Source organism: Talpa occidentalis, unplaced genomic scaffold (assembly GCF_014898055.3).
Source record: "Talpa occidentalis isolate TD23 unplaced genomic scaffold, MPIMG_talOcc4v2.1 talOcc4.16, whole genome shotgun sequence".
NCBI classification, from domain to species: domain Eukaryota; kingdom Metazoa; phylum Chordata; class Mammalia; order Eulipotyphla; family Talpidae; genus Talpa; species Talpa occidentalis.
Genome location: NW_023601653.1, coordinates 25,625,608 through 25,641,363, shown reverse-complemented (window position 1 = coordinate 25,641,363; position 15,756 = coordinate 25,625,608). Strand labels below are relative to the sequence as shown.

General features: G+C 36.7%; 1 protein-coding gene across 4 annotated transcripts in view; it reads left to right on the top strand.

Moving 5' to 3' along the window:
• The window catches only part of TMTC2 (transmembrane O-mannosyltransferase targeting cadherins 2), a 382,782-nt gene that overhangs the window by 284,683 nt on the left and 82,343 nt on the right, over positions 1-15,756 (top strand). For all 4 annotated transcript variants that reach the window (XM_054696178.1, XM_054696179.1, XM_054696180.1 and 1 more), the window contains exon 9: positions 14,359-14,440. In XM_054696178.1, the coding sequence (XP_054552153.1) occupies positions 14,359-14,440 (82 nt within the window). The remainder of the gene's footprint in view (positions 1-14,358; positions 14,441-15,756) is intronic.

The following is a 15,756-nucleotide window of genomic DNA, read 5'->3' as shown; positions in this document are numbered from 1 at the left end:
ACACCAAGTCTTGGAGGCAGAACCTGGCACATAGTAAACTTCTCTGTTCTGCCTCTTACAGTCTACAAAGAGAAAGCAAAACTGCAATGTGCTAGGATGCAGACTGCTTCAAAAATGTGTTTGGGGAAAGCAGAGAAGATAAATGGAAATTCAGTTATGCTTGATAAATATCCCATGGTCTTGTGCTCTGAAAGGATGTCTTTGTTAGTGCCCTTTTGTCTGGAACAAGCAGGGGAAAGAAAGCTCAAGTCACAGTGGGCCTCTCTGATGCTACTAATGGGGCCCAATTGTTTAATCTGGTGGGACATTTGCATGTAATAACAGCCATTATTTAGCTCATCCAATTTAGGTGAATGCTTATGAGAGGTAAATAAAAGTTAGGGTAACTATAGAGTATTTGTCTAAATCAGAAAAGGGATTATATTATAATTATATTGAAGAGTGGGCATAAGCAGAACCATTTCATGCAAAGTGTAGTTACTTAGAAGCACAGTACATACTTTAGGCAAATATATAGCCTGGTTGTTGTAAAAACCTTTCTATTATATTTTACTGGATGGACAATGTTGCCTTGAAAGTACTCTCAGAAGATGAATGAATCGTTTATCTCAACTATGCTTAGTTCCACTTGTTAGTATCTATATTACAGTTGCTTTTGTTTTCTGCAGCTATCCCCAATGTTACTATCAGCTGACTTGGCCTGAGCAAGTCTAATTCCTCTTTCCTGTTGTAGACTGGAAAGTAATGTTGAAGTAAAAGAGGATGACATGAATTAAGAAATTAACTTTTCACTAATATGAGTTTTTAAGTAATGATGACTTCCTCTGAGTTGAATTCTGTTTGTTTGTTAAACAGTGAATTGTAATCAGTAGAGTTCAGTGAACCCAGGTCTTTTGATTGACAGCAAAAGAAAACGGAACCAATTCAAATGAGTGGCTTTCTTTGGTTGTTGACCTTGTTGGGATCAGAACCTGAACAGAACTCAGGTTTCTGTTATTGAATCCAGTGGTCTCTTCAGTGCCCTAGCTACATCATCAAAGAATCCTGTGTCTGAATAAATTAAATAACCCTCTATATCCTCTAGTGCAAAGCTTTCTGCAAAAAAAAAAAAAAAAAAAAAGTATAAAATTAGGGAATTATTTACATCTGGCTTTATCCTCTGGTGAGAGCATTTGGAATTGAGAGAGCAAGTGGCACCCTGCCAATGACAAATGGAGGCGCTGAGATTGCCTTCCCATCATCCGCTACCTTTTATGGTGTCAAGGGATTTCTTGCTCTCCTTTGTGACCCAGCTGCAAAGCAGCTGTTGTTGAGGTGCCTGTGTTTCTACTCACATAGCACAGCTTTCCTAACCATCCCCACGGGATCGAAACTTCTGCAGCAACCCTGAGCTCTTCAAGCCAAAGCTGGCTCTACGGGGACCAATCAGCACTGCCGCTTCCATGCTATATTGTTAAACAGTTTGGGATGGAGTGATCCAGTGAATACTTAGGAAGCCGGTCACGACAAGCAAGAGACACTCCTTGTACAAACAGCCCAGCTGAGTGGTTGGAATTCTGGCTAATAACTAAGACTCTGGGACTTCCTAATTGCAGTACTTTCCTAGACAGATCACACTAACTGCTATATCATCTAAAGTTTCCTATTGGAAACTGTTTTCTATGAATTTTTGGTTGCTATCTTATGACCACAGATTGTTGATGAAAATTGTACTTCATTCTTTTCCTTTTGTAGAGAGATGTTGACAACAATGTCAGTAAGGCTGCTATTTTGGGAATCTCTCAGGCTTCAAGATTTAGTTAGATTCATCTTCTAGAAACAATGTGATAGATAGTTGAGACATTACTTTCTAAGGAGAGTATGCATTTAAGACGTGTTTACTTTCTAAGATTAATATTTTCATGCATTTATGACCACCTAGTGTGCACCTGGGTCTTGGATAAATGTTGACTAAACAATTCTACATGTTTTACAATTAGAAAATAAATGTTAATTAGAATTCCTATGTTAAATGTCACAACAAAAGTAGGAATCAAGTGTTGTTAGAGCATCCACAAGGAAAGAATTAAATTTAAAGAATTCTGTGCAAAATTAATTTGGCCACGGCCCTAATTGGATAGTCATCTAAGACTTTTGAAAATCAAATTGGGGGATATTTTCCCTTCTAATTTTAAATTAAGAAAAAAAAAATCCTAAGCATTCATTTTCGTGCCCAGTTGTAATTTATATTTGGATTTTCTGTGACCTTTTCCAAAACATTCATTTTGTGTTTCATCCCCTTCTGCTGACATTGTCCTGTCCCCTTTTACTTCAAAGCCTGATGTATGGACGGAGTGATCCTCAATTGTCGCATCCATTTCCTCACCTGCACCCCCCAAATTTTCACCTCCTCTTTCCAACCACAAAGCCCTGTTATTTCATAGACACACACCTTACTGAGGTTATTAGGGTTATCTCTGTCACTAAACCCAAAAGATATGTGTCAGCATTTGACATAATTGACTGCTGCTATTTTCTTGAAACAGTTTTACCTTGCTGTTCGCCACTTGATTCAGCCTGATTAACAAACCACAGCTTTGACACCTCAGGTATCTCAAAGGTACCTCATATTCATTCTCAGAACTGGGCTTATCATCTGACTTCCTCAAGCTGAGCTTTCCCCATATTTACCAGTTTTCCTTCAATTTAACACTCTGGGAACCTGAGGGTCATCTTTGTTACATCCATTTCCCTCATCACACCCCTCCTGTAATTCCATCTATGTCACCTAAATAACTTTCATGTCAGCCCACTAATCTTCATCTCCATTATTACTCCCATCACTCTTTATTTGTTTTTTGGGTTTTTTTTTTTGTTTATAGAGGCATGTTTTTAATTTATTTGTTTGTTTGTTTGTTTGTTTTGTTTATACATGCACTGGGTACAGTCAGAAGCGCGGGAGGGTGAGAGAATTCACCAGAGCCAGAGCGGGGAGCAGAACAGGCAGAAGGACCGAAGTACACTGCTGAGGGGAGCAGCGGGCGGCAGGAGAGGTCTGCGCGCCATGTGGGACCCTCCTCCCGTGGCCGGGGAGCAGCCGGGGATTGAACCGGCGCCGCAGAGTCTGCGGGCAGCTTCGCAACCCAGCGCTCAACCACTGCGCCACCAGGGAGGCCCTCCCATCACTCTTTAGAAGCCTCATCTACCTTTATTCCTTCTGTCCCCATTCCAGCCCTGAGATACACATGGCCCTGAGAGTGACATTTAGAAAACAGATGATGGATTCTTTTGTACAACCTGTAAGTCAGGTGTGCTCTGCTCTTCCTTGCTCACTGCTGCTCTTCTCTCTTCTTACTCACCCTGGGATCCAGTAATGTTTCTGTGTCCTAGAAATTTTACATTTTCATTGCCTCTACTTAGAATAATTTCTTCATCTCTCCTTCAACTACTTAATCATCCAGATCTTTCAGATTTTCTGAGCTGGGAGCATTCCCTTTGGAAACCTCCCTGAGTCCTTCCCAAGGTAAAGCTAAGTGCTCTGTGTACAACTCACAGCCCTTGTTTCTCTCCACTCCCGAGAGCCACCATTTTAGAAACATCACTGGGCAGGAGCTGTATCTGTGCCTCTTCATCATTTTCATCCTAGTGTTAGGCACATATTAGGTAATCAATCAGCATGTGCTAAATTAAGAAGATCAATGGATGAGCATCCCTGTGGTGCAGGGGTTAAAGTCTCAGCACGATCAAGCTATCACCATCCACTGCCGCCTGAGTTTGATTCCTGGCCAGGGAGGTGACCCACATGGCATAGCAGACCTCTCCTATCTTGCCTGCTGCTCCCCTCTGTTGTGTATTTCAGTAGATCTGCCTGTTCTGCTCCCCACTCTGTCTCTGGTGAATCCTTTCACCCCCACACACACCTGGCCTACACCCCAGTTTTTGTATGCATAAATAAATAAAATAAATCTTTTAAAAAATCAATTTCTGAAAAAAAAAGAAAATGAACAAATATGATGAATTGCTAAAAGTTTATGCTTTTATTTTATAAAACATTTTTCTGTTTGGTTTGTGATTCAAAGATAAACTACACACATTATTCTAAAGTTGAAAAGTAGCCAATTATTTTAATACTTAAAATGCTTTGCATAATTTTAAAGTAAAATTTTAGAACACTTTACATGCAGTTCAATTATAAATTTGATTCAAACAAAATTACTGCTTTCATCACATCTTCCTCCAAACACATTAATAAATTATCTGAATATTGTTCTTATCAACTGAGATTATTAATGGAGAAGACATATGGTGAGATGTTGGTTTAACTTGCCTTTGAACTTAGGATAGCAGCCTCAGTGTAACAGCGTAAATAATTTGCCCAGATGGAGTTTAGGATTTAGTTGTATCCTATCAAATTAATTATCTCCCATTGAAATGTTATTATGGTATGTGTGGATGACCTCTTTAAGCTTGAAGGGAAAATATACAAGTGAACAGATGTAGAAAGGAAATGAAAACTTGTAATACAGCAGGAAATCTGAGTGAGCCAAACATATTTAGTTATGTAATAACTTCGAAATTACATATTTGGTATTTATATCTTAAGATCTAACTTTTTACTTATAATATCAAAGCTATGTAGAAAGTAACAGTTAAGTTTGAATTTCTTAAATTATCAAATATTAAAGGCAAATTACTTAACATTTTAAATAGTTATTTTAAATGGTTCTGTACATTTACATTTTATAATGCCTTTTAAATATATTTTTCTCTAATTGAAAACTAATTAAACTGTAAATTCTGCCCCCCCCCTTTTTTGCATTCTTTTACTTTCTTCTCCTGCAAGGTGATATTTTTCTTCCCAAAGTTTGGGTGAAACCACTTATATGGCCAGCCTTTCTGAATTATTCCTTGATAACTCTCTTGCTGTAGCATCTCAGTCAAATAGAATTAATTATTCTACTACATATGTGACTTCCTAGCTGTACGTGTTCCAATTTAATCTTTCCCACATGAATAAGTAACTGTATTCACCTACGGGCCACAAGCCACAAACTACAGCGTCATCTGTGACTGTTGTTTTTGTATGCTGCCCATATCCATCAATCACATTATCTTCAAGAGATTTTAAATCTAACCACTTCTCACCACTTCACTGTTGTCTCCCTAGTACTAACATTGGAGTATTAACAACCTCCTAAGTGTTCTCCTTATTTCCTCTTCTGCATTTGCCACAGTCAGTTTTCCACTCAAAATATAGAGAGTTTCTGTTAAAATGTAAGTAAGAAAATTCTGTACCTTTATTCAAAATCCTCCATAGTGTTCCTTTCTACTTCAGTGCAATTCTAGTGCTTACTTCAGAGGCTTATACACCAAATTCAAATGGTGCAGAGTATTAAGCATGGTACCTGCATAAGAATGACACACAAATCATTCCATGTTTTGTGCATTTCCCAGATGTTGTTTAACCCTTACTGGCTAGAGCAAGGAAATGGTGTGAGTCAAAACAATGTGTGATATCTTATATTAAAACTGTGATTTTTCACTATGAAAAAAATCAATTCCAAACTCCTTAAAGTGTCCAGACCTTCATGATCTAGTCCCTCCTGTCTCTCACACTCATTTCCTACAATTCATTGCAGAATTTACTCCATTGCCACTATATTGATTTTCTTGTTAGGTCCTGCAACCCCAGATATTACAGATTATTACATGCATGCTTACACCCTTTATTTAGGTCACTTCTCAGATGTCACTAAAGGTCTTTCTTGACTATATATTGAGCATCACCAACCCTATCGCCTGTTCTGTTCTGTTTTGCTTTCTCCTTTTACACTGCAAATATTAAAGATAAGCTGATAGTGTTAATTACTCCTGTGTAAACTGTCCACTCCACCACTAGAATGTGAACTGCAGAGGCAGGAACTTTGTGTTGATCACCAAAACCTAGAACATATAGGAAGAAATTAATATATTTCTATAAGGGAATTGTCACATCTCTGAAGCCTTTTTTCCCTTTTCAGTAGACCCAGTTGTATAGCATTCTCATGGTACTTTAACACATCACTACTTTTTAACAGGCTACTCTAGATGTGTATTTCTCATCAGTCTATAAATACCATGGGACCAACTCCTTTGAAATTTCACCAGTAAAATGAACAAGTGATACAGTTAGTCTCCTTATAAAGATGTTCTTTCAGTTAAAAAAAAAATTTAGCATCCAAACTACAATTTGCAGCCTGTTATTTCATTTAACTATGGATCATGAAGATCTCTTGCAGCTTAAATAATTTTCTGCAAAATTTATATATTTTTTTAATAATAAATTTTATTTTTATATTCCCCATACAATTGCAACCCCCTTATTTTGACCCCAATCCCTCCCCTCCCGCCCCCTAACCCCCATAGAGTGTCTCTGGTTCATAGTTTTTTGTTGATTTTGATAAAAATTTAGCAGATATATAGTATTTCATTGAAATGTCACCAAAGTGTATCAATGATTGGAAGGCTTTATATACATGCCAGTTTCTTTCCCAGGAAGATCACATCACATTTAACTATATTTTAACTATGTGTTCCAGGAGTTCCTACTTTTATAAATTCTTAGTAATATTGCATTCCCTAGTAATGGGGAAACATCATGAAGATGAATAATCACATTGCAATATATTTACATTTTAGGTAAGTTGAACATTGAGCAAGTTTAACATGATTGGTAGCCTTATTGTGTCATATTTTAAAGCTTTCCAGAAAAAACATTCTTTCCCCCCTCAAAAAAATGTATGTCGTGGGCCTCCCCAGTGGCGCAGCGGTTGAGCGCTGGGTTGCGAAGCTGCCCACAGACTCTGCGGCACTGCTTTGATCCCCGGCTACTCCCTGGCCACCAGAGGAGGGTCCCACATGGTGCGCAGACCTCTCCAGCCGCCCGCTGCTCCCCTCAGCAGTGTACTTGGGTCCTTCTGCCTGCTCTGCTCCCCGCTCTGGCTCTGGTGAATTCTCTCACCCTCCCACGCTTCTGACTGTACCCAGTGCATGTATAAACAAACAAACAAACAAATAAATAAATGAAAATACATGCCTCTTTAAAAAAAAATGAATGTCGTAGTCATATTTTATGTGTCTGATACTTTGATCTAGGAAATACTTTGGTGGTAATGAGATAAAGTATCTTATCATAAAAGTTATTATTGCTCCTGTCCCTTCATTTGGCCTCTAATTAAGGTGAACACTGCTTAATAATATGTTAATTCTAGTTAGTAATAAATGACTTAGGAATATAAGAAATGGCTTGATATAAATCATTTTGGCTTGTAAGTTGAACTGTAAGCTTCTTTTAATGATTTTTTTCTTTTGAATAAGAAAGACTTTTATATAATGAAGATACTTCATATATAAACACTGTGATGTTAAAATATATTGTCAGATAATGCCCTCTTATTTGTAAAGTGGTCATCATAAATTATTTTTTCAAGGCTCTTCATTTACTTTACCTTATGTGTTCATTAAACTATAATGCATTGTTCAAACAACACATTTACCAAGCTACATGTGCGGCTTTGGACCTGTTTTATTGGCTGCTTCCCTTACTTACTGTCAACGTAGATATACACTCGAATGTAAAATGAAGATGTGATTTTCATTAGTTGTGAAAAATTACTGACATTCATTACTGTCAAAATTACCAGAGTAAGCATAAATGTATGGAAGTGACTGCTATATATACAATGACAGAAGGAGACATTTATTTTACCAAACTTAGCACAGCCCCAAATAAGCAGTAGAGCCACTGAAGGGAAATCCGCTGTTCTTTGTAACATCTTCATTGATATTCTTACCAATGTGAAGATAAAGGTAGTTCCTGGTTAGAAGATAAATATTTGATTGAGATTTGTATCTGAGCCAGTTCTGAGAACCTTTTTATAGTTTTATAAATCTTAGTTTATGTGACAGTTTCTAGATGTGAATTGGAGAAATTACAGCTTTGTTCACAGCTCTGTGCTTTACTGAAACCATATTAACATGTAAACTAAATAACTATGAGGTAACTATAAGCTATTAAATTATATAAAGAAAATAAAGGTAGCCTGTTTATTGACAGGTTATTATATTTATAGAACATTAAGATGGCTATACAAAGAAGTTAGTCTGAGAGGAGTAATTGAGATTTTAGACCAAGATCAGTACAGTACTCTGTTTCTGTCTCTCTGTCTCTCTCTCTCTCCCTCACACACTCACATTCATAATGCAATGCAGCAATGCAAAGTCTTGCTATTTTCTCTTGACAGTCAGTAAAATAGCAATTCTAGGCACACTGTGTGTGGGGTGGTTGATAAATGAGTACTTTGGTATTAAAAATTAAGTACAAAATTTGGTGTGGAGGGCCTCCCTGGTGGCGCAGGCGTTTGAGCGCTGCACTGAGAAGTTGTCCACAGCCTTTGCTGCGCGGGTTTGATCCCGGCCAGCTGGTGAGAATCCCACATGGCGGGGCAGACCTCTCCTGTCTGGCCCGCTATTCCCCTCAGCTTTGTATTTTGTCAGTCTGCCTGTTCTGTTCCCCGCTCTGTCTCTGGTGAATCCACTCACCCTCCCAAGTATCTGGCCTGTACCCCGGCTCTTGTATAAATAAATCTTAAAAAAAAAAAGTTTCAAAAAAATTTGGTGTGGAATTTAGTTTTTAAAATGAAGCATTAAACTGAAGTTAAAATAGTATAATTCTCTGTTATATTTTACATTCCTGCCTGCTGTTTTAAGTGAGTTCCAGGCATGTTTGGGAGGAAATATGTGTGTGTATTTGTGCTTGTATGATTGTATGTAAAAAAAAAAAATCTGTATTTGTATATTAGTTGGGAAGGGTATTGATTAACCATCAAAAGAGATATTGTTTGCCTTATATAGCCACTTAAGTGGGCATCTGTATCACTGACAGTAGCATCCATTGTAACTAGAAAACAAAATAAATTAGCTGACAGTGAACACACATGCTGTAGAATAAACTTTACTGAATATTTATCTTCCACGTACGTGTTTTATTGCTATCAATCACAAGAAGACCTGAAGAGTCTAGTCCTGGTTGAGATTGGTTTTATTCATGTGTTTAAATATAATCTTGAGTGTTTAATACTCAGCACAGTGCTACAAATACTATAGTGATATAAGTTTATGGATAAAATCAAAACCCTAATCCCCAGGTACTAATGCAGTCCTTAGCCAGGACAATGTCTCTGTCCTGGTTCTAGTCAGTTGTTCTTACTTCTTATCTTGCTCATTCTTCCCGTTGAGCCCATAGTCATTTGTGCTTCTTATAGTTCATCTGGTTAATTCTTTGTATCAGCACTGAAGTACTAGCTGCAGGGAATCTCTAATCTAGAATTGTTCAAAGTTCTGATGTTGAAAATAGTACTTGCCAAGTGTTTCTGTGGCTCTGTTTCTTATGTCCTTGACTTCCTAATCTTTTACACTATTGCTTTTTGCCTCTGTATACTGGATTTTGCTATTTTAACTGACTGGTGTATGGGTACAAGATCTGTCAAGTACAAACTGTAAATTCTTAACTAGAATGAGAAATATAATTTTACTTGACTACATTATTTTATATATGAAAACACCGGGTTTAATGTGTTAGAGTTCAAGTTTTACGACTTGACTTAAAAGTAATCATATCATCAATGATTGTATCATCAATTAAAAGGAAAGGGAGGGGCCCCCTCTTGGCACAAGGGGTTAAGACGCAACCTGTGAAGCTGTCAGCAGACTGTAGCACAAATTTGATCCCCCACCTGGACAGGGAGCAACCCACATGGCACAGCAGACCTCTCCTGACTTGCCCGCTGCTCCCCTCAGCAGTGTACCTCAGTCAATCTGCCTGTTCTGTTCCCCACTCTGTCTCTGGTGAATCCTCTTACCCCCCCCCCACACACACACTTCTGGCCTGTACCCCAGCTCTTGTATGTATAAATAAATAAAATCTTTTAAAAATTAAATAAAAGGGAAATTATTAAAATTGTCATAGAAAGCTTGATTTAAAATTGGGACTTCAACTGAGGCCTGAAATATAAAGTGCATATAAATGAATAAAAGAATGAATAACATTACAGACCAGGAGAAATAATTAGGGGAAGACAAAGGAGCTATAAGGGAAATTGGCCTCATAAGGTATAGGAATTTATCCAAGAAGATTTGAGCTAAATGGTGGAAGAATCTGAAAATTAGAGTGATTATTAAATAGAATGAGTGGAAACAAGGAGTTATTAAAATATTTTTGAACAAGGGTACCATATAAAAACAATCCCGTTTAAGGAACATTAATCTGTGAAAATGAAATTCAGTAAGCCAGGAAATCTGACATCTTTTGTAGCACTCTAAATGTGAATGTGGAATTTATTGGGGGGTAGGGAAATGTTACAAATGAGACATTTTAGAGGAAAATTGTGAAATTTAGCTTGTACCATGACATGAAGTTCTGAAAAGGATTTTTGAATTTCCATAGTTGGGAACCAGACATTAGCATTGAAGTTGGAAGGAAGAATTCTTTTGAGGAATTAGAAGGATGAAAAAATCAAAGCATGCTGGAGCTTTATATGCCAGATCTGAAACTAGTTATTTTCCATTTGACTTGTGATTTTCTTAGCAACCATTCAAAATTGATATTAATTATATTCATTTTTCCAAGTGAGGAAAGAGACAAAGATATTCAAGTCACACAGTTAAATAAGCATAGGGAAAAAGATTCAAACACTGTCTGTCGCTAGGACACTTGCCTCAGTGCTAATTGGAGACATTGTTTGCCCACAGTTCTCTGTGACTAATTCCCTCACATAATGGGTTGTATGTTCATTATGCACCTCCTGCAACTGGGACTTGAGGACTACTGCTCTGTTCTGTTTATGGTTATATTTCTAGTACTTAGAACTCTGCAAGGCAAATGGTAAATATTCAATAAATAATTTTTTAAAGATTTATTTATTTATTCATACAAGAGCCAGGGCACAGGCCAGAGGTGTGGGGGGTGAGAGGATTCACCAGAGACAGAGTGGGGAACAGAACAGGCAGACTGACTGAAATACACTGCTAAGGGGAGTAGTGGGCAAGACAGGAGAGGTCTGCCTTGCCATGTGGGTTGCCCCCTGGCCAGCCGGGGATCAAACCCGTGCTACAGAGGCTGCGGATTGCTTCATAGTGCAGCACTCATCCCCCTGTGCCACCAGGGAGACTCAATAAATAATTTTTAATCTACAAAATAACGGAAGAGGGAAATAAACCACAGAGCTGACACTAGAAACAGAGCCTTTCAACTCACATTCCTTTATTTATCAAAATCAACCTATTTTTTGGGTTGTTTGAACCACTGCAGGTCCAGACTTCCCAACCAATCTACCAAATGAGTAATGGTGCTTGATATGAGGAGTCTGTGTAACCAGTGGCTACTCCCCAATGCTTGTTGGTAGAAAATACTGACATAATCTAATAGACACCAGGATCAACCTGCTGAGAAATGACTTATCCACTTTCTTTACTGCCATCCCTCTACAACAACATAGTGAAAGAGTGAACTTGATGAAACATAGTGTTACCTTCCTCCTACCCATACTAAGCCCCAGTAATGCATGTGTTTGTTTGCCTTGTGCATTGGGTTGACTTAGGATCCTCTTGTGAGGATATTATTTTCCCCATTATTTTGACTCTTGACTAAATAAAAAGTGGTCGAAGCAGAAAGATGTGTCTTTGCATGATGGTTTAGTACTCCCCTCTCAAAAAGAATGTTCTGGCCATTGTGTTCATTTTGCATCTAGCATATGATGGGACTCATTACCTTTAATAACCTGGTCCACTGAGCAATAACCTGGTCCTTGAGTTCTGATGTATGTTTTTAATGCTACATACTATTGTTTTGTTAATGGACTATGCGCAGAATTTTACCATCCTGCTTGCTATGACATTGATAAATGAACCATTTACTTCTCTTCTACCCTTAAAAACTGAAGTAGAAGAAAGTTCACAGATTCTTTCTATCTTTGTATATAACATTTGTATAGACTTTATGGATGACAGCTTTGTTTTGCATTTTCTTTTATTATCTTCTCCAAGGCCTGTGTATTTAGTTTTCCAGTAGTGATTTAAAAGCTGACCATGTGTTTTTGAGGATCTATATATATGTGTATATATGTGTGTGTGTGTGTATACACACACACATTTATATACATATAACCAATCTACCAACAACCAAATTTACCATATATATATATATATATATATATATATATACACACACACACACAGACACACACATATTTTATAAACACACATAAGACAAAACTTACTGTCAGCTCTGCATACTATATATGTATGTATATATGTATATATAAAATAATAGATACCCTTTTCAAATTTATAATATACCTAAGTACTTCATGTGTATTGTTTCAGTTAACTCAATAATCTTATGTGATATTATCCCCTTAGAAATAGCACACTTTATTTCAGAGAACTTTGATTTTCAAATTAAGTGATTGAAAGTACAGCAAGTTCTTATATAGGCCCGCACCTCTACCACCTACATAGATTCTCCATTATTATCAATTTCCCTTAATGTTGTACATTTGTTATAGTTGATAATCTAATACTACACAATATTATTAAAGACCCTAGTTTACATTAGGATTCACTCATTGTGTTATATGTCTGATGGATTTTGACAAATGGGTAGTGATACGTACCCAATATTACAGTATCGTACAGATAGTTTCAATAGCCCTGCAAATCCCTTGTTCTCTACCTATTCTCTTTTCTAATAGAGAAAATACAATTAAGAGACAAAATAATTTTCCAAGGGTCACATTGCAACCCGTGTGTGGGAGCTGTTTTGCCTGCTTAGAATCTGTGCTGTCAATTCAAATGTCTCATATGTCAGACTGCCTAGTTTATATTACAGTTATTTAATCACTTAGGGAATACTAACTTGGTAAGGTTCATGCTGAACTTTAACTAACTTCATGAAAGTATGATGTGTGAGAAGCATTTTCCCTGTGCTTGCTTTTCTTTTTTCCATTGAAGTTAAAATGCTGTGAGAAATATTGCAGGGGACTTAAAATTTTTAATGACTGGATATTTGATGAGACTTGGAAATTAAACACTAGTTATTAACTAGCATAGCATTATTAATGCAAAAGGAAAAATGAAAATGTCTGTTGACTGATAATTTGATTATTACTTACAGGTAACAAAGGTTGTAGGACTAAATTCTACCTGCTAGGATAACGGGTGAATATCGATATAGTGACACTATTTTTAAAAGTGAGCAAATGAAGTAAATGAAGCAGATTTATGGAGGAATAGGTTAGGTTACATGGAGAATCGGCTATTAAGTTAATTGTACCTCTATCTTTGGAAGATTTATCTCCATAACAATGTTTTTAAAAATAAATGTGAAAAAAAGGAAAAACATCACCTGAAATGCATGTAGTAGACAGTATATAAGTTAGGAGGAACCGGCCAATAAGGTTGTTTCCCTTTTCTGTGGACCAACGCTTCAGGACACCACTCAATGACTTGCTACCCCTTGAATTAGCATAGACCTTCATTCCCACCATGCCAGACATGACAGTAGTGCTCCAGGAAAACTTTCTTGTTCCTACCTCCTATCCTGCGCCCCCTCTACCAATGGTTCCAAAGCAATAACTAGATAAAAAATGTATAATTTTAGGATCTGTCTTCATTATATTTTGTGAAGAACCTATGTATTGCAATACAATACAAAAGCCTTTCCCCCTAATTTTGCTTATTTTCTTCTGAAGTTGATGGTGATGTTAATTAAAACTGTAGCTAGTTAAATCCAGGTTAAATCCTAGATTAGAAGTATTGTCATCATGATAGCTGCAAGGATAAATAGCAAATAGCTGATGTTTGAAATCCAACAATCGTGACTTAGTTTCTAAATCTATGAAGTGAACAATTAGGACAAAATCATGTCCAAGGAAAAAAATGACCATAATTCTTTACAAGGAAAAAGAAGGAATTGAAGGGAAAAACTAAAAATAGAAAATGTTAATGACATTCCCTAAAAGCATTCCTTAAAACTATCTTATCTTTTTGACTTCTGTGAAACCATTTTTTCACTTTTTTTCTCTTGCTTCCTTGGCTGCTTCTCTGATCTCTTTGATGAACTCACTTTTGCCTTGTATTCTTCTAATCTTGGTGTTTTCCAGGATTCTGACTCCAGTCTTCTCTCCTAACATATTCTCCTTTGATCATCCTTATTTACATAAAAACAAAACCACTTTTTGATGATGATTTCTAAGTTGACACGGGTCTATTTCATTTGGACTCTGGAAGTGAAGAATCTCTCATGATCTGCTGCTGAATCATCCATTTTCTCTGTTTTTCAAGGGACGTAAGAGTGAGGCTGAAAAGTTCTTCTTGAAGGCTATTGAGCTGGATCCCACCAAAGGAAACTGTTACATGCATTATGGTGAGTGGTTGATAGTTTTTTCCATGTCCCTCACGTTATTTTTAATGTTGATATGAGATTTAGACTTTGCCGACAAAGACCATTGTGAGGAAACTGACTTAGTTGCAGAACACTGGGCCTCCATATACTGTAGTCTTATCTTTTCATTCAAAACAGTCCTTAAAGAGGCATGTGCATTATACTGTTCTTTAGTAATTTTCTTGGAACTTCAACAGTGAAGGCATTTTCACAGTTGTGTCTTTCAAATTCAGTTTGTAGTTTAAAGGACTCATCAGCAAAGCATCTCCATCCTTGCCTGCTGTATAGTACATAATAAAAATATTAGCTCTCTTTTCTTTCTACATGATATGGTATTGCTCATTGATTGTGTCATTTTGAAGTTTTAGAAGTTCACATTTTGGTCTCAAAATCTTGCTTTCTGGAAGATACAGATGTCCAACTTCTAAATGCCTGAGATTGGGGTCAGTGATAAACTGTAAAGGTTGTAAAAGATGTATCTCTCATTCAGTTTAGACTTGACCTTAATCAGTACAGAATGAACTTATATAACAACTCAGTAACACTGTACTCTATCATTAGTAGTGAGTCATGTGTTAAGTAAGGCAAAGTATATAGCTGGTTTAGTGTTGAGTAAGATGTGCTTATTTCCACCAGATTTGCAGTAGAATGACTTTCAAAGAGTCCCAAAGGAATTTACTTTGCTGATTGCTTTGAATACTTTGTATTAAAAAAAAAATGTTTTTTTGAATACTATTGCCTTGGATATGTTAGTTATTATCAAGCAGTAAACTTCAAGGAGGACAAAATAAAATCCTGAGAAAATAAAGATAATGTTTGTCATACTTAATCCTTCTTCCAATTTCCAGCTAGTAAAAATAAATCAGTGACAGGTTATAAGTGTGGAAAAATGGAAATAATAAAATGGAGGATTCCCCTAATTAACCACTAGTCCACTTGTTTATTTATGTTGTGTTTATATGTTTATAAATCTCGGGTTGTAATGCTTTATCTTTCCAACTTAATGCAGCATGCAATTTCACACAACTTACCACATAACCTCTCCTGATTTTGTTTCACAATGCAGTTTTATTGCTGTGTTAAGATCGCAATCAACTGATTTAAGTTTGCTGTAGAATTCATTTTATTTTTACAGGTTTTCTTATATAAAGTATTTTAAATTAGAATTTCTCATGCATACTATTTTGGACACCCCTACTGTGCATTGAAGTAGTTCCATTATTATTTCTCCTGAGGCTCAAAAGACCTCCTTAACTGTATTTTTCTTTTCCTTTCTTGCTGCCTGAATTTCCTTTACC